Consider the following 20,163-nt stretch of genomic DNA (forward strand, 5'->3'; position numbering starts at 1 on the left):
TGCCTCTGGCTGATTTCCAGAACACTGAAGTGGTTGCTTTGTCAGTTGTGTCCAGTTTTAGAGTTGCTTTCTTTTGAGAAGAGAATCCGGTGATCTCCTCGCTTGGTCACAGCCCAGAAGTGCCACTCTTCTGTTTACTTTTTAATCCTTTACAGAGGTTTTCTTACGATTTTTACTTTGAAATCTTTCAAAGCCCAAGAATTAGAGAGAATGTAATGAACATCTATGTACTCAACCCTCAGCTTAAGGAGTGACACATGACAGACATGTCCGAACCGCCTCATTTACTTCTCTCTGATCCTAAATTCCCCTCCCCCACAAATCCCCTTTCCAGGAAGACCCATTATTCCAAAATTTGGTATTTGTTAATCTAATACATGCTCTTGTTATTTTATTCATATATATATATATGCTTATATGGCAACTACTGTTTTGCATTTTTTAACTTCATTCAAATGCTATTTGTACATATTCTTCTACGACTTACTCTTTTATGCTCATTATTATGTGTCTGGCATTTAGTCATGTAAATGCATGTGGCTTTAATTCATTGACCGTTAACTGCTGAATAAATACACCACAATCACTCCATTCTCCTGGGATGGACAGCTGGGTGTTTCCAGTAATTTGCTGTTACGATGCTGCCATGAATACTCTTGTGTGTTTCCCATGCACACACAAGAGCAACAAGGGCCTGGAGGATGACAGAGAGGGGCCACAAATGCTTGTGTAAGTACATGAAATCTCCCCATTGGCTCCCATACAGCTGGAGGCAGAAAGTGGGAGATCTCGTAAGAAGGGCTAACAGTGGTTGTCCTCCACGACGGGGATTCAAGGCCTTCCACAGAACCGAGGTTTAGAGTCACAAGAGGCCTTCCTAGACAGGAGGCAGCTTGTCCTATGTCACCGAGCAAGTCAGTGGAAAAATCGGGGACTGAAACCTAGGTTTCCTGTCTTCCTTGTTTCTCAAAGCAACAGCTGTGGACTAGAGGCATTAGCATCACCTGGGAATTTGTTAAAAATACAGAATCTCAGGCTGTACCCCAGATATGCTGAATTGGAATCTGCATTTTAACAAAATGCCCAGGTGCTCTGTACTGCATGCACACTGGAGTCTGGGAAGTACTCTAGAGGATGTATACAGGCATGAAATTCCTGGATCACAATGTAGGAGTTCTTTAATGATATCACATAATGCCAAATTTCTCTCCGAAGTACTATACCAATTTAGTTTCCCAGATTACTCGGATTTTTTATGTGTCTACTTACAACATAAAGCCATTGCCCACTGTTCTCATGTCTGCCTTGATTCCATCTGCCTCACCAAGGTTCCACTTCCTAACACTATGTCCCCAAATCTGGCCCTAAAGTTCCTCCCTTGTGCTGTTACACACTAAGCTGTGATGAAAGGGTTACATGGTCAAATGAATTTGGGAAACCACAGGTTAATCTACGTAGAACAAGTTCTTAATCCTAAAGCTCTCAGAATCTCAGTATGTGTCTCAGGAGCCTCTGAAAGTAGACTACATTTCAAGCATTTTCCTAAACTTATTTTACCACTTACCTTTTTTTGGCCATGGGTCATCTACGAACAGATCTGAATATATTAATGTTTTAAGGAACACAGATGGGGGAAAATCTGCGATAATTTATAGAGGCTTCCCTCCTTTTTTTTTTTATTTTTAATTTTTTTTAAAGATTTTATTTATTTGACAGAGAGATAAAGAGACAGCACAAGTAGGCAGAGTGGCAGGCAGAGGGAGAGGGAGAAGCAGGCTTCCTGCTGAGCGGGGAGCCCGATGCAGGGCTCGATCCCAGGACCCTGGGATCATGACCTGAGCCGAAGGCAGCCGCTTAGCCGACTGAGCCACCCAGGCGCCCCGAGGCTTCCCTCCTTTTTAAAACAAAAATCATTAAAAAAAAAAAAGACATGAATTTCCTCTCTTATATTCCCCAGATCTTCTCATATCTAAAAGGCTCATTCTAGCTACTTTTTTTTTTTTTTTAAGATTTTATTTATTTATTTATTTGAGAGAGAGAATGAGAGAGAGAGAGAGCGAGCACATGAGAGGGGGGAGGGTCAGAGGGAGAAGCAGACTCCCCGCCGAGCAGGGAGCCCCATGCGGGACTCGATCTCGGGACTCCAGGATCATGACCTGAGCTGAAGGCAGTCGCTTAACCAACTGAGCCACCCAGCCGCCCCCTAGCTACTTCTTTGCAGTTTCATGTATGTAAAATAACACGACCAGGAAAGAAAAATACATTTTGCTCAGATGAATTTCTTCCTCTCCAGGTTTCTTCATGTTTCCAGTAAGAAGAAATCAGTACGGGAAGATCAGGTCCAAAATTTCAAATAGTTTCTCTTCGCTCTAAAACATCCAAGAACAAATTAGCACCTGCTCTGAGACCTAGAGCAGAAAAGCCACTGTCTCTGATCCAGTGTTCCCACACTGATGGCCAGCTGAAACAGACTGTCCCTTAATCTCCTTATGGTCTCCCTGAAGAAATTAAGGTGATCTCTGGATAGTGAAGATCACTCATTCTATTTTATTCCTTGTGTTTTACTATTGTTTCAGTTTTTCTACAGTGAGCATGTGTTACTTTTGCAACTAGAAAAAATATAGTTTTGTTCTAAAAGGCTTAATTTGGAAGGAAGAAAACAAGTCACCTAACAATAAAATTTAAATCCATCTCATTATTCTGTCAAAATAGACACAAAAGATGACCCTCAATTAGGGTGCAGAGGCCTTTGCAAGATTAATGTCTAAAACTGAGTATGTCATTAACATTCTTCAAACATGTCATTAAACTTTAAAAGCTTTATGAACGCAGAACTTAACTTTATCTAGGTTTCAACTTTGAGAGAGGAGAGACCACTGGCGAGCCCGCTGGTCTGACTCCTGCTGTGCTCTCCCCGTCTAGAAGGGCACCATGCACGGCTGTGGTGAGGACTATGAAAACATGTATTAAAAAGCACCACATCAGGTCAGCAGGGAAACACAAAATAAAATGACTCATTCGAATGGTCACAATCCAGAACACGGAGAGCAGCAAATGCTGGAGATGATGTGGAACAACAGGAACTCTCATTTATTGCTGGCAGACCCACAAAATGGCACAGCCACTGGGGAGGATGGTTTGGCAGTTTATAAATGAAACGTGCTCCCACCATAACTCAGCAATCACGCACCCAAAGGATCTGGAAACTTACATCCACACAAAAACACGAATATTTATAGCAGCTTAATTCATAAATGCCAAAACTTGGAAGTTACCAAGATGTCCTTCAGTAGGTGAGCACATAAACTGTGGTATATCTAGAAAATGGGAGTATTATGCATCACTCAAAAGAAATGCACTATCAAGCCATGAAAAGACAAGGAGGAAACCTAAATGTGTATTACTAAGTGAACGAAGCCAGGCCACAAAAGCTAGACACTGTATGATTCCAACTACAGGACATTCTGGAAAAGGCAAAACTATGGAAACAGTACAAAAACAACACCAACAACAAAAAAAACAGTGGTTGCCAAGGGGTGGAGAAATGGGAGGGATGGGTGAAGGGATGAACAGGCAGAGCACTGAGGATCTTTAGGGCAGTGAACATACTCTGTATAATACCGTCACGGTGGGTACATATCTGTCCAAACCCACAGAAGGTCAACCGCAGTAGTGACCCCCAGAGTAAACTAGGGACCATGGGTGATTGTAAGAGGTCACTGTAGGTTCACCAACTGTAACGAATGCAGCGCTCTGGACGGGGACGCTGATAGCGAGGGGGGCTCTGCATGTGTGGGGCTGTCCGGGAAATCTCTGTACTTTCCACTCAACTTTGCTGGGAACATAAAACTGCTCTAAAGAATAAAGCCTATTAACCCCCACCCCCCAAAACGTCATAGTCCAGTGCCTGGCATTTATAGTAAGTGCTCAATAAATTGCAACTGTTGTTATTAAAGCAGTTTAAATTAGAGATATCCTCAAATGCTCCCACAAGAAATGAAGAAATACAGTTACTACTGAGTCCGTTTCGACATTTATCCTGATAAGATAAAAAGCATCCTCCTCGAAAAGGTCATCCTTGAGAGTCCATAACCTAGACGAATGATTCTCAATGGAACACGTTATTTTTCAAAGTTATTAAGTGGAATGTAGAAATGCAAAATGACTCAGGATTCGGTCACAGCCAGTTATTTAATAAGTGCAAGTTTTACAGACTCTTACCGTCATTATTTAAGAAACAAATTCCACTAAAGGAAAAAGACATGCATCTCAAGAAACAAATGGTAATACCAAAAATGAGTATCAAAAAATGAATATAATCACAGAATTAGGTTGTGAATGATGTGGTTCAGTGGTGGTAGAATGCTTACCTACAAAGCACTAATTTCTAGAAGGAAAAACAAAATTTACAAGCCCCCCTTGTTTTGTTTACCTGGATGAGTCATGGTGACGGGCTCCTCTTTGGATTTATTATTGTAGATAACTACAGCAACGGCATTGTGGAAAGCAGCCCGTGATATTTTCTCTTTAAATGTGCAATTTCCCCGCTGCAGCAAGGCAATCCACTGTTTGATATTAGGAGGGACAAAGAACCGTGTTTGAGGATCACAGCCCAGATGATCAGCAACTAAACAGAAAAGAAAAAAAACGACATTAATTTTTTCTCAAGATAAAGAAAATCAGTCTTTATCAAAGTGCTCAACTGTTTCCCGAACACTCTGTGTATCCAAAGCACTTCGAGCAGCTCGGGGCCAGCAGAGCAATGAATATACCCATGAACCTGAACCCGTATCTGTACAGGGAGAGAGAGGCTCCATTAACATGTTACCTGTGATGCAAATGAAAACCGTGAAAAATCCCGTTTAACTTCACAGACTGACAATACGCAGTGCAGGCTGGTGAAGAGAAGAGGACGAAAATGCAAACCCAGACGCCCCCGTCCCCCAACACCCAGGTGACTCATCTACCCCTGACTTCTGCTCCTTGCACTTACTCTTCTCACCCCACCCCCACGCTGCCGAAAGAGACTGATTTTGCTTGAGGTAAACAAGGCAGCCAAACTAACTTTTGCTTCGGTTACCAAGTGGCTTGCTGACATTCAAGCATGTTTGAACAAATTTCTTAGTAAGTGTCTAAAGGAAATTAGAAAGGTAAGTTTTGGCCTGTACTGGAAGTTCAAATAGTTAAAATAACATGAAACCAGAAACTAGAACAGATTATTCCTCTAATTTACATTTACTGGTAAAAACTACAATTCCCCGTTAAGATACACGTATTAACTTTACTATATGCACCTGTCTGACAAGATGAAGGCCAGCACACTCCCTGGTGACACTAGTTACAGGGCTACTGTTGTGGATGTGGGGGAGAGTCTGTTCCGGATTCCCGTAAGTACACGGGAACCTTTATGTAAGGCCAGGCTCCTCTATCCCAGTCTGCAGACATGGTCATCAAAGCGCTGTCCCCTTTCGCAAGTCTAAAGAAGCCCCGCCGGCAGCTCTTCCCTCTCCCCACCGCATCACACTTCTAACAGGTGAAAGTGAACGGGCAGGGTGGTCCAGACCGGGAAGGAGTCACAGAGGTGAAGTCCGCAGACCGCCATCCATCCGCAGTGCCAGAGGATGGCCAGACCCAGGCTCTGCACTGGCTGGGGCGGGGAGGACAAAGGGGAACACTAAAAGCAAATAAATAATAAAAATACCAGATCAGTATTAATAATAGACTGTAGGAAAAGATGACACCAGTGGGGAAATACATGCTTTCCACACCCCAGAAATACACCTACTTAGCAGAAAAAACGTTCACGCTACTTAAACTGCACAGTGTAGCGATGCCAGCTAACTTCCGAGAAATGGTACAGCTATCTTTCCTACATAGACCGTCTCTTTCCCCCGAAGTCTCTTACTATCGCGGTGAAGGATTATAATGAGAGTGTATTTGCTACCAGAGGTCTCCTGACCCAACTGAAACATAAGTAATTTCACGTCATGATTTATATTGTTGACAACTACCACCCTTTTCCTTAAACGAATTCTGCACTCCGAAACTTCAGTCCTTTCTCAAATGGGCGGGGAAAAAAAAGCCTATGTCACAATTTTAGTAGCCAACTATTTTATTTATTTTTAAAGATTTTATTTGTTTGAGAGAGAGAGGGCACACACGTGCATGTGCACACAAGTGGGGGGAGGGGCAGAGGGAGAAGCAGACTCCCCCATGAGCAGGGAGCCCGACACGGGGCTCGACCCCAGGACCCCAGGATCATGACCTGAGCTGAAGGCAGATGCTTAACTGACTGAGCCATCCAGGCGTCCCAGTAAGTCAACTATTCATTGAAAGACACATTGAAGGCATTGTGAAACTCTGAAATCCTGAAACAGACTGTTTACTTGCAGTGCTGTTTCCCAGATAATTATGCTGCTTTAAAATAGAAGCATTTAGGCTAAGTGTTAAGATAACCTCAGTGTCTTGGAAAAACCTCCAATGCTGTATACAGAGAGCAATCAAAGAGCTGGTCTTAAAGTGTTTCATTTATTATTTTTCATAACACACTGCTGCACAAACCCTGAAAGAAAACGCAGAATCAAGAATACCCAAAAGGACGTGTACACTTGTCTTCAGCAAAATAATCATTTTTCTGTGACTTATCCTGTGCTCCCTATGATTTCATGCATATTCAGAGGGCAGTAAGGAGGAAGCAACACAATGGTCATGGAATAAGGAAGACGTGGGGCTCACATTCTAGATCAATTATTCACTAGCTGAACAACCGCCTGGGTTCAATGATCTCATCTTCAACTTTTACTTACTAAGACGAAGTTAAAATTCTTACCTCACGAGAGTTTTATATGTCAAAAGGCTATAATAATTCCTCTACTCTTAAGTGCTTTAAAAGATTAATTCCCTTGGGGCGCCTGGATGGCTCAGGCGGTTAAGCGTCTGACTCCTGATTTTGGTTCAGGTCATGATCTCAGGGTCGTGAGATTGAGCCCTGTGCTTAGTGATGCAAATGTGCTTTGTGGGGAGTCTGCTGGAGATTCTCTCTCCCTCTCCTTCTGCCCCTCCCCCGCTTATGCGCGCGCTTTCAATAAATCCATCCATCCATCCATCCATACATATGTACAATATTAAAAAAATCAATTCCCTTTCCTTTAGTTTTATGGGTTTCATCTTATCGGGTCCTAGTGTTCCAGTTTGGTGCTGTGGGGGTTTTCTGCACCGATGTGTGTGAAATCCACCCACAGCTCGGAGCACATGTCCGCCCCACATCCCCAGCTCCTAACACCTCCCGTCCCCGTCTCGTTCCCTCTCCCCGTTGTGCTGACAGGGTCATCATCCTCTTAGAAGATAACAGTCATCATTTCCAAGACCGAAAAGACACGGGAAAGGATGCAACCACGGAGCAAAATCTATCAAACATACTGAAGGAGAACTTTAAAATTCTCTTAAAAGGGGCGCCTGGGTGGCTCAGTCGGTTAAGCGACTGCCTTCGGCTCAGGTCACGATCCCGGAGTCCTGGGATCAAGTCCCACATCGGGCTCCCGGCTGAGCGGGGAGCCTGCTTCTCCCTCTGACCCTATCCCCTCTCATGCTGTTTCTCTCTCTCTCTCTCAAATAAATAAATAAAATCTTTAAAAAAAAAAATAAAAAATAAAATAAAATTCTCTTAAGGAATCCCCACCAAGAACAGCTTCTACCCACAACGCAGGATCCAAACAAATTCCAACAACAGACTATATGAGTGGAAGAATGTCCTTGTTCCCAAATTTCACCCAAGTCATCATCCACAGAAGGTCTCTGCAAACATTTATGTCAGCAAGAATATGCAATAATAAGTGAGAATAAGATATTCAGGTTCCTGTTCAAGGAAGGAGTTTCCATTATTCAGAAAAAGAAAATAAGAGGTTTCCATAACCACTTGGTCACATGTTTATTTTGTCTATTCATTCCTTCCTATAATTAAAAAATAACTTGAACGGTGAAAATGTGAACAGCTCTAGAACAACTTCCCAAGAGGACTGAAGACAAACCAGTTCAGTGGCCCTACTTTGCAATTTAATACCAGTTGTTTATACTTGAAGCAATTTATTAAGTGAAGACGCAGTATGGCATAAAATATCTATGCAATTAGGAACCATTAAAATCTATCAATAGCAATTTTGCTCAAATTCAAAATCATTTTACTTCTTTTTTTTTTTTAACCTGCCAAATCTAGAGGAGGACTTCATCTCTGACTTCTTTGCATTTATTAGTTATGGTGTCAGGAAAAACTTTTAGGAAGTTATCATGAAAACGTGAAATTACAGATGATATACAATATTGTATTACAATATCTTACAATTTTGTGAATTATACTTTGATAAACCTGAAAAAATGTTATATTACAGAGAGGCTGAACATCAGTTTTTTTTTCTGTACGGCCTTTCCTGTTGAATCCAGAAACAGTAATGAGAATTTTATTTATTCCTTGACAAGAACCAATCACCGAGAGGAACAATTATGGAATCCTCACCTCAACGAACACAGAAGCTCAGCAACAACTGAACACCTTGGTCTTGAATGTTAAGGAACCTCTAAATGTATTGAGAAGGCCATGCCTGACACAGAAATGAAATCTCAGCAATACTGGTTGGTAGTAGACCTTACCAACATGAAGGGTGCTTAGAAATCCAGGAAAAGAGCAACAGGATGGTAAAGGTCTCGTGGGGGCTGAAACCCAGATGGAATGCTGGAAAACCACTAGCCAGAGCGGAGGGGGTGCAGAAGTGACCAGCACGAGAACAGAGAACAAAGACGAAGCCCTTCTCTCGAACTCTCACGAAAATCAAGATGACACGTAACCCAAGTTACAACGCTATACCAATGTAAGATAACCAAGTTCTAAAAAGAAGAACCCATCTGCAATGGGAACAGAGGAAGAATATTCTGGCACAGAGTATATAAATATTTAAAGGGTTCTGTGAGTGAAGAAGTCAGTCAATTAATAAAATCTCTCTTCCCCAAGCAGCCCGAAACTCCCACTTTGGTTCACCTGACTTAGACCTTAGCGCATGAAAACGCTAACACCCCATCTAGCGTGTAGCGGTTACCACATTACCATGTGGGTCATGTCTCCTTCCACGCCGAGAACCACCAATCTGCAGCCGTGGCACAGCCCAGCTCCCCTGGGGCGCCTCACGCTCTCAGAGCCTGGGCGTCTTGGCTCCTCCATCTGAAATGCCAAGCCCAACGCTTCCTTGCTGACCACCTCCTAAACCTCAGGATTCTGCTAAAGTATCTTCCCCGGAACACCCTCCCGGCCTCCCGAGGCTGAGCTGGGTGCTTTGTGTTTCCATGGCAGCCCGAGATGACACACACTTTAGCTTTCATCCTACTGTACCAGCAACTGGATGTTTATTCTGAGTCTCTCCTCACGTGTGAGAATGTCCTCCAGCATGTGTGGCACAGAGGAAGTACTTGACCTCCCAGGTGAAGGGAGAAATGGGAGAATGACAGAGGGAGACTGAGCAAGAACTGACACAAAGAACGAGTCTGTGCCAAAGACCACTGTTTCCCGTGGCAGTGTTTGACGGGGGTGATGTTCTCCCGGTGTGATGTCCCTACGAAAGAGGTAGGTTCCTTGCTTCCTAGTTCCACATTAGATTATAATCTCTTTCATCTTTAGGTTTCCTGCTTCTTATCCCGACTTTCCTTATTTTCCCTCTGTTAAATTCTAATTTTATGATTCAAAGGACAAAAGGGAATTCCTTATTTGTGTTGCCAGTTTCTTAATTTTTAATGTTCAGTGACTGGATTTAAATGTCTAGCTTTCATCCCTTCATCCACATCCACAGATAACTTATTCTCTTACCATTTCTATACTTTCACTTAAATTTAACTTTTTTTTTTTTTTTTTTATTCATGAGAGACAGAGCGAGAGAGAAAGGCAGAGGGAGAAGCAGACTCCCAAGGAGCAGGGAGCCCGATGCAGGACTCGATCCCAGAACCCTGGGATCATGACCTGAGCCGAAGGCAGACGCTTAACCATCTGAGCCACCCAGGCGCCCTAAATTTAACATCTTTTTATTATTACTTACCTTCAGTGTTTGTTTAATCTTGTTGAAACGCTCTGCTTTCCTTTTGTCTTAATTTCTTGTTAACTCACTTGTTAGTTCAATTTTTCTCTTAACCTTGTATCTACTTTGTTCCTCTAATTTTCTTATCCCCTCCCCCCACCCCTTTCCACTTCTGTTCATGTTTTTCTTTTCTGGTAGGATTTGTTGTCATAACGGCCAGGAAAAATCATCTGGATGGACCCTAGCCTTTCTTGATTTTTCAGGAACCTTATATTTATGATCATTCCCTCTTTGTCTTTTTCCCTCTCAATTAAACCTGCCGGTCCTTTCCATCTTAAAAATAAAGAAGAAAAGAAAGCAGGTATGTCCAAAGTCTCCCATTACCGTCACCGTTGTCAAGAGCCGCCTGTTCCTTCTGCCCCCACCTCCTCAGTGTCCACTCACACCTCATCACATCTTCATCTCTGCACCCAGCCACTCCGGCTAAAAGGCACCAAGAGCCTCTGCATTTGCTGGGACACTGTGTCCTCTGCACTGACTCTCAGCGACATCCACCTCAGCTGAGTACTCTCCTCTCCTGGCTCTTAGGGCCCTCGGCCTCCTGGCCTTCCTCCTCCCTCCCTCCTCCTCCCTGGTCACCTTTCCCTACACCTGAACCTTCAGTGTTGACGTTACCGAGCACTGGGACCCCACCCCGATGTAGGTCGAGGACTCTCCAGGGGTAGAATTTCTCCCCACACTGATGGTACGTTTTCTTACTGGAAGGACGATGTTTACTAACATCTTGTGCCAATCAGCCCTTTCCTGAAAAACTATTTTTCATTTTTTACTTCTATAAATCTGCAGTTTCCAGTATATTCAACTAAAGCAGGTCAACAGCATGCTAAGAATCAGGAGACAAATATGGAAAATTATACACAGGGAAGGGGTCCTTTCTCTCCCACTCCAAGCAGAAACTGGACTTGACCCTGATGAGCTAACAGGCATTTCTGAATGTCTCCACTGGTTCACATGGAGTGAGGCACGGGAGGGAGGCAGGTGGACACACTGTCACTCTGTCTGGTTTGTTTCTTTCTAGGTGACTTTGCCCTGCTTCCAGGCATGACCATGGGATCACCCCGGGGTCTGGAGTAGATTCTGTTAATTGCCCCCAAAAAACAAAAAACAAAACTAGAGACCTTATTTATTTTGGGCATCTACAGATCAGCTCTACCCAACCATATGCTTTCAGTGACACCTATTTGAGCTCAAACTCCAGGGGGAGGAAAGTAGACGTCCACTCTAAGATGAGCCACAGGAAAGTGAATAAGGAGACATGTGACTACAGCTGCTGCTGGCAGCCATTTTGTGATAAAGAGGGAGCAATCTTGGGATGAAGTTAAAACTAGGATGGCAAAGGGGAGAGATCAAAAGGAACAAGATCCTTAGTAACTCTGCTAAGTGTTGAATCCCTGAACCCTGAAAGCGGGCCTAGCTTTGACCTTCCAGTTCTGACACAGAACACTGTAAGCAATCTAAGTGGGGATTTGTTACTTGGAGCATTCACGCTTCTTGTGTTATCAAGCAGCAATGACTGAGTTGGGGACTTTATCCCTGCTGAGGGGCTTTCTTAGTCCACAAAGATCCACGCTTGGCTACGCAAGCCCACCAAGAAGAAGACCAGACCTAAGGAGAAAGTGTCCCTGGGAAAGTCCTTTGACACAGGGAGGCAGCCAGGACATCAAGCCTTTGCCTCCTTCCCTCACTTAAGGGACGTGGTATGTATCTGGGAGAGGGGAGAGTTGTTGGAAGACTAACATCTCCAGCAAGGACTCCTGAGAAGCATCCATGTAGGCAGAACCCAAAAGGCTGGTGGAATTTGAATGACGGAAAACCATCTTTATTTTCACTACACTAAATGAAATCTAGCGTTTTCTTCCCCTCTGAAGGTAGGCAACAAAACATCTGCACCTCTGTAACTAACATTAGCTACTGCAGATTCGGCAAAAACATGAAAACATACCCGCGATTAAACTTCGTAGACCCAACACTGGTAATCAAGATGATCAGACCCACTGCTAGATCTTGTTACTTGATATTATCATAAGAAAGCAGAGTTATTTTATTTTTTTTTAAATTTTTTTATTCTTATGTTAATTCCCATACATTACATCATTAGTTTTAGATGAAGTGTTCCATGATTCATTGTTTGTGCATAACACCCAGTGCTCCATGCAGAATGTGCCCTCCTCAATACCCACCACCAGGCTAACCCATCCTCCCAACCCCCTCCCCTCTAGAATCCCCAGTTTGTTTTTCAGAGTCCATCGCCTCTCATGGTTCCTCTACCCCTCCGATTTCCCCCCCTTCACAGCAGAGTTATTTTAAATACCGATACTGCGTTTCAGGAGACTCATTTACTTTTTCACGTTATCACTACTCTGAGAAGCAGCCTGAGGGTTTCTCTTTCACTAGACTGCAAGAAGAGGCTCAACCTCCAGGCTCAGTGAACGTGCATTACTTACAGGATATACCTGGATCCGTTCCTATTACTTTACTTTGTTCTCATGTATCCTGTTATTCCTAAGCTTCTTTGTACTCTCCCCCATCCTTCTCTACTTCTGAAAGCAGTGATCACATTTTCTCTGTTCCCCCCTTTTCCTCCACATGTTTAAGTTCTACTTTTTAGAGATTACTCTTAAAATGTTAACATGCATACCTGATAAAGAGTTTACATTTAATCAATGTCTCTAGTTCCTTCCTGAAGAACACGGGCTCTTAAAATACGTATTGGTTTCATAGGGCTACCCCAACAAAGCCCTATAAGACCTGGTGGCTTAAACAACAGAAATTGATTCTCTCACTGTTGTGAATGAGGGTGCCTGCAATCAGGGTGCTGGCAGGGTCACGTCCCCTCTGAAGGCATCGGTGGAGAACCCTTCCTTGTCTCTCCCAGCATTTGGTGGCCCCAGGTGACCTTGGCTTCTGGCTGCATCATTCCAACCTCTGCCTCCGTCTGCATGTGGCCTTCTCCACCATGTCTGTGCCTTCACTTCTGTCTCTAAGGACACTTACTGTTGGATTTAAGGCCCACTTGGGTAATGCAGGGTGCTCTCATCTCAGGATCTTAATTTAATTACATCTGCAAATGTAATTTTTTCCAAATAAGGTTTCCACATTCACAGGTTCTAGGGATTAGGGCATGGACACATCTTCTGGGAGGCCACCATTCAACCTACTGCCGAATAGAGCTCCAACCACCCCTTTCATCTTATGTGTAATTACCAGTACTCAGTTCTACCTTTCTCTAATTACCCCATCCCTAATAGTTAATGTTTCATATGGTCAATGCTTGTTAAATGTTACCTACAGATACTTATTAGTCTTTACGTTAGTCCAGGATCGCCAGAGAAACACACCAAGACGACACGTGTCTGTATAAAGAGATTTTGTGTAAGGAATGTGCTCGTGGGATTATGGAGGCTGACAAGTCCCTAGATCTCCAGGGTAAGTCAGCAAGCTGGAGAGCTGATGGTGTGGTTCTAGGCCAAAGCCTAGCAGCTTGAGACCCAGGAAGAGCTAATGTTTCAGTTTGAGTCTGCAGGCAGGGAAGGGCCAATGTCCCAATTCAAAAGCAGTCTGGCAAGAGGAGTTCTCTCTTACTGGAAGGAAAATCAGCTCTTTTGTTTCATGCAGGCCTTCAACTGATTGGACGAGGCCCACCCACATTGGGGATGGCAATCTGCTTTGACCTGCTTTATTCGGTCTACTGACCTAAATGTTAATCTCATCTAAACACACCCTCACAGAAACACCCAGAATATCTGATCAAATTATCTGGACACCCTCTGGCCCAGCAGGTTAAGCCTCTGACTCTTGGTTTCGGCTCAGGTCATGATCTCAGGGTCGTGAGATCAAGCCCCGCATCAAGCTCTGCACTCAGCAGGGAGTCTGCTTGAAGATTCTCTCCCTCCACCCCTCACTCCGACTCGCATGTGCCTGTGCTCTCTCTAATAAATAAATCTTTTTTTTTTTAAAGATTTTATTTATTTATTTATCTGACAGAGACAGAGATAGTGAGAGCAGAAACACAAGCAGGGGGAGTGGGAGAGGGAGAAGCAGGCTTCCTGTCGAGCAGGGAGCCCGATGTGGGACTCGATCCCAGGACCCTGGAATCATGACCTGAGCTGAAGGCAGACGCTTAATGACTGAGCCACCCAGGCGCCCAAATCTTTTTTTTTTTTAAATATCTTATTTATTCATTTGACAGAGAGAGAGAGCGCGCACATGCGTGCAAGCAGGGGGAGCGGCAGACAGAGGGAGAGGGAGAAGTGGGCTCCCTTGCTGAGCAGGGAGCCTGACGCCGGGCTAAAGCCCAGGACCCCGGGATCACGATCTGAGCCGAAGGCAGACGCTTCACCAACTGAGCCACCCAGGTGCCCCTCTAATAAATAAATCTTAAAAAAAAATTAATCATCACTGTCCTCCTCACATCTCACTTTTTCCTTCTGTGTTTCATTTCCTCCTTCCTTATGAGAATAGTAAGAACATCCCTTTGATGTTCCTTCAAATGAGGATCTGTTCAGGGTAAAGTCAGGTTTTTGAGTAAACTTGTCTTTTTATATCTGAAAACATCTTCCCTATGATCCCATTCTTGAATGACAGCTTAATTAGGTAAAAAATTCTAGACAGTTACTTTTCTCTCAGCACTTTGAAGATATTATTTATTCCATTGTCTTCTGCCTCTTATGAAGAGAAGAATCTGAAGAAAACATTTTAATTGTGTAGGTTCTCCCATCCAAGTACTAACCAGGCCCGACCCTGCTTAGCTTCCGAGATCAGACGAGATCGGGCGCGTTCACTAGGTTCTCAAATGTTACTGTATCACTTTTCAGCTTTGAATCTAGTATCTTTAAAAAGTAATATGTGTCCCTTATTTTTCTCCTAACTGGCAAGCTTTACTTCTTTGGTTATATTTATTCTAAAGAAACAGATTTTTACAAGTCATTACCTTTTAGTATAGAGTTTTTAACAAGAGGGCAACAATAAGATATCTTCTGTTCACCTAGAGTGCTGGATATATCAGTCAACATTGCAAGAAGGGTCATACGTAGCTGAACTGTCAGCAAGTTTAACTGTCAATAGCTATCCATTATCATTTGTCTTCTATAGTCACTGTATATCTCAAATGGATTTTGATTATTTTTCATATCCTTACACAACTTAAATATATCTACTGGATGTTCTCCATGACATAATAAAAAGCATCTTAGAAGTAATTTTAAATGATGGCTAATACAATTCACTTCACCTGAAAAGTCACGTTCAAAAATATTTTCTACTACAACTGATACAACAAACACTTCAATGCAAGAGAGATGCTACAAATCAAGATAACTAAAAAGCGTGCTAGGTCCTTGGACAAATGTGGTGCCACAGTGCAACCCAAGAGTGTGTTAATCATTTAATCCAAATCACTCCTCATTCCACCAAAGCATTACAGCATTGAGTACAAGTTCTTCTACAGCTCTCTTTTCTGTTGACTCCTGTCCACCACACTTTCCTCTCACCTCTCTGCCTACTCTTTCTCATTTTCCCGTTGCTAGCCTCTTAGCTGGAGGGGTTTCACCAAGCATCTGCCCTGGGCCCTCTCTTCTCAGTGGCCAATCTCATCCACTCCCATGGCTTCAACCATCACCTGTATGTACGTAATGTCTAAATCTCTCTCTTGCATTTTATTCCGTAATTTTCAACTGTCTGCTAGATATTTCTCCATGAATACTGAGTATCTCAAACTCATTATTTTCCCCCTTCAAATGTGATCTTCCCACTATGGAATTCCTGACCGACAGCATCATCATTTACCTAAACACACAAGACTGAAATCCCTGTTGAAAAATAAGGAAGTGACGATTAAGAGACAAGACTAAATAGAGTGTTCAGTTTTCTTGGCTGCCACCAAAAACCCACCAGAGCAGAGCAAAGCCACCGACTATAGCTCAAACTGCTGATGCACAGAAGGACGTAAGGACACCACTGGGCAGAAGAGTCTTTGAAGGCATTATTCCCTTCCCCACCCCAGCTTTACTGAGGTATAATTAACAAATAAAAACTAGATATATTTAAAGTACACACTGTGATTTGATATGCATTGTGAAATGATTACCACAATCAAGTGAGTTCATATATCCATCACCTCACTGAGTTACTTTTTTTGTATCTGGTGAAAACACTTAAGATCTAGTCTCGTAGCAAATATCAAGTATGCACTACAGTATCATTAGGTTTAGTCACATGCTGTACGTATATCGCCAGAACTTACTCATCTTATAACTGAAAGCTGGCAACACTGGAAGGCATCATTAATCCTCGGGCAGAGGGGCACCTGGGTGGCTCAGTCGGTTAAGCGTCTGCCTTCGGCTCAGGTCATGATCCCAGGGTCCTGAGATCGAGCCCCGCATCGGGCTCCCTGCTCGGCGGGAAGCCTGCTTCTCCCTCTCCCACTCCCCCTGCTTGTGTTCCCTCTCTTGTTGTGTCTCTCTCTCCATCAAATAAATAAATAAAATTTTTAAAAAAAAATCCTTGGGCAGAAAAGTAAAGGATATGGAAGCATTCCTGTTTTATTTATCACTTCTTCCTTCTAGTACTAGTAGTTACAGTACTAATGACTCGGACACAGTGACAATGCTAACAAAGACTAGGTTATCTGAAACATTCTTTCTTTTTTTTTTTTTAAGATTTTACTTATTTGAGAGAGAGAGACAGCGAGAGAGGGAACACAAGCAGGGGGAGTGGGAGAGGGAGAAGCAGACTTCCTGTCGAGCAGGGAGCCCGACACGGGGCTCGATCCCAGGACCCTGGGATCATGACCTGAGCTGAAGGCAGACGCTTAACAACTGAGCCACCCAGGCACCCCTGAAACATACTTTCAAACATAAGAATAATGGATTCAACAATACATTTAAAGGATCACACACCGTATCAAGTGGGATTTATTCCACAGATGCAATGATGGTTCAACCCCCACAAGTGAATGTGATGCCCTATGTTAACAAAATGAAGTACCATATGATCATCTCAACAGATGCAAGAAAAGCATTTGAAAAAATTCAACATCTATTTATGATAAAAACTTTCAACAAAATGGGTATAGAGGGTATGTACCTCAACATAATGAAGGCTATATAAGACAAGCCCATAGCTAACATCATACTCCACAATGAGAAGCTAAACCCATTTCCTCTAAGATCAGGAACAAGACAAGGATGTCCACTCTCACTACTTTTATTCAATATAGCACTGCAAGTCCTAGCCAGAGCAATAAGACAAGAAAAAAAAAAGAGGCATCCAAATCTGAAAAGAAGTAAAACTGTCTCTATCTGTAGAGGACATGACATTATACATATAAAACCCTAAAGATTCCACCAAAAAGCTGTTACAACTAATAAACAAATTCAGTAAAGTTACAGGATGCAAAATCAATGCACATAAATCTGTTGCATTTCCAGACACTAATAATGAATTATTGGAAATAGAAGTTAAGAAAACAATCTCGTTCACAATTGCATCAAAAGGAATGAAATAGGGCACTTGGGTGGCTCAGTCATTAAGCATCTGCTTTCAGCTCCAGTCATGATCCTGGGGTCCTGGGATCGAGTTCTGCATCGGGCTCCCTGCTCATCAGGGAGTCTGCCCCTCCCTTTGCCCCCTCTCTGCTCCTGCTCGCTCTCTCAAATAAATAAATAAAATCTTAAAAAACAAGAATGAAATATCTAGGTATAAATTTAACCTAAGAGGTGGAAGAGCTGTATATTTAAAATTATAAGACCTCGATGAGAGAAACTAAAGAAGAAACAAATAAATGGAAAGATATTCTGATTGGAAGAATCAATACTGTTAAAATGCCCATACTACCCAAAGCAATCTACAGATTCAATGCAATCCCTATCAAAATTCCAATGGCACTTTTCACCAAAATAGAATAAATAATCCTAAAATTTGCATGGAACCACAAAATGGCCTGAAGAGCCAAAGCAATCTTCAGACAAAGCTAAAGATATCCAGCTTCCTTATTTCAAACTATATTACAAAACTATACTAATCAAAACTGCATAGTATTGGCATAAAAACAGACACTCAGGGATACCTGGGTGGCTCAGTCAGTTAAGCATCTGACTCCTGATTTCGGGTCAGGTCATGATCGCAGGGTTGTGAGACTGAACCCTGTACTGGGTTCCACGCTGGGTGTGGAGCCTGCTTGAAATTCTCTCTCTTCCTCTGCCCTCCCCCTGCACTCCCCTCCAAAACAAACACACACACACACACAGATTAATGGAACAGAATAGAGAGCTCAGAAATCCACACATACACGGTCAATTAATTTACAACAAAGGAGTCAATAATATACAACGGGGAAGGGATGGTCTGATTCAATAAATGGTGTTTTGGGAAAAACGGACAGCAACATGCAAAAGAATGAAACTGGACCACTATCTTATACCATAAACAAAAATCAACTCAAAATGGATTAAAGACTTAAACATAATACCTGGAACCACAACACTCCTAGAACAAAACATAGGCAGTAATTTCCTTGATTTGGTGGTGATTTTTTGGATTTGAGTAAAAAGTAAAGGCACCAAAAGCAAAAATGCACAAGTGGGACTGCATCAAAGTAAAAAGCTGCTGCACAGCTAAGGAAACCATCAACAAAATGAAGAAGCAACCTATCGAATGGGAGAAAATATTTGTAATTCATGTATCTATCTGATAAGGAGCTAATATGCAAAATATATAAAGAACAAATACAGCAAGAACATTTCTTCATCTTAGGGTCCTTGCTTTATGCAAATTTCTATCCACACAGTTCTCCACCATTCCTTACATTTGACAGGTGCTAAGTGTGTAATGCTGTTGTTAACCTTTGAATAAATAATGTGAGTTAAAAGAAATGACTCATCCGTACGGGGGAAAAAAAAAAATGACGGGCTAGGAATAGCTAACTGCCGAGGAAGGAGGTAGGAGAACATGAAAAAAAAATCATGAAGTCAGTCCTTGTGGAGGACAATTAGGGAAAAAAAAAACCCATTGTGAGAGACTACTCACATGAACAAATTGAGAATGGGTTTAAAGTTTTCATAATCTGATATGTCTATAAACTAATAAATATAAGTAATAAGAAAAACCTTTAGTTTACCTTAAATAACAACTAATCAACGGGACTTGTTGAAGCGGGTCTCAAGATTAGGCTGTAATGATGGAAAAGTATATCTAAGGAACTATTATTCAGAGGGAAAAAAGCAGATATTTTGTATCAAGATAACAGACGTCCTTTAGGGAAATCCAAGAAAACAGAACTCAAGAACCGTCTAAGAGACAGAAATGAAACTGTGATGGGGGCAATATACCTATGTCACCAGCCAAACAGAGTAAATACGAAAGTTCTTACCAGGTCACCGAGCCGGCAGACAAGAGAGAGTACTGATGGGTGTCAACGACCTGCAGGACTGCAGAGATTTTGTTCAGCTAAAAGCAGGGTGTCTAACAAGTTCGTGATCTGCTTTACCATTTGCTTTGTCTGCAACAAGATAATGGCTAGGGATAACCAGGGGCAACTGTGACCCAGAACCCAACACATGCCCAGAATGCGGAGTGACTAGGAACTTGGAAGAAAGCAACCCATCATTACAGTTTGCAAAACCCAGGCAAAGACAGCTGGGCAATTACAAATCATCCTGATAGATAAAGATAATGAAACCAGGAAGAATGCACGAGATAAATTAAACTTTAAGACAGACTCACACAAAAGCTGTAGAGGCAAATGCAGGATGACAGTACAGACTTATAAATTATTTTTCCAAAAATTAAAAAGCCCAGGAAGAGTTAAAGATTGCAAATAACGACAGGAACAAGCAAAGTGGCTTCTCTCACCCCCTTCCCAAAAGATTTCCTTACAGGTTTTTTTTTCAGAGCAAGAGAAGTAGGAAAGAAATGGGTCTATTGCAGGGTCAACAAAACAGTGGGTGAAAACATTTCCCAAAACCTTTTTTTTGCTTTGGTTTCCTCTATCAAGGAGAAGAACCTGAGAAGGGCGACCATCAGAGTAGAAACTAAAGGACACTGCAACTGGGTG

The 20,163-nt window shown here is 42.5% G+C and overlaps 1 protein-coding gene across 3 annotated transcripts in view; it reads right to left on the minus strand.

Moving 5' to 3' along the window:
- The window catches only part of RNF130 (ring finger protein 130), a 107,166-nt gene that overhangs the window by 65,746 nt on the left and 21,257 nt on the right, over positions 1 to 20,163 (minus strand). For 2 of the 3 annotated variants that reach the window (XM_021689911.2, XM_044916777.1), the window contains exon 2: positions 4,433 to 4,627. In XM_021689911.2, the coding sequence (XP_021545586.1) occupies positions 4,433 to 4,445 (13 nt within the window). In that variant the 5' untranslated portion in view covers positions 4,446 to 4,627. Of the gene's footprint in view, positions 1 to 4,432; positions 4,628 to 20,163 lie in introns of those variants that run through there. The other variant, XM_021689912.2, reaches the window with a different exon arrangement.

This window comes from Neomonachus schauinslandi, chromosome 7, assembly GCF_002201575.2.
Source record: "Neomonachus schauinslandi chromosome 7, ASM220157v2, whole genome shotgun sequence".
Classification (NCBI taxonomy): Eukaryota; Metazoa; Chordata; class Mammalia; order Carnivora; family Phocidae; genus Neomonachus; species Neomonachus schauinslandi.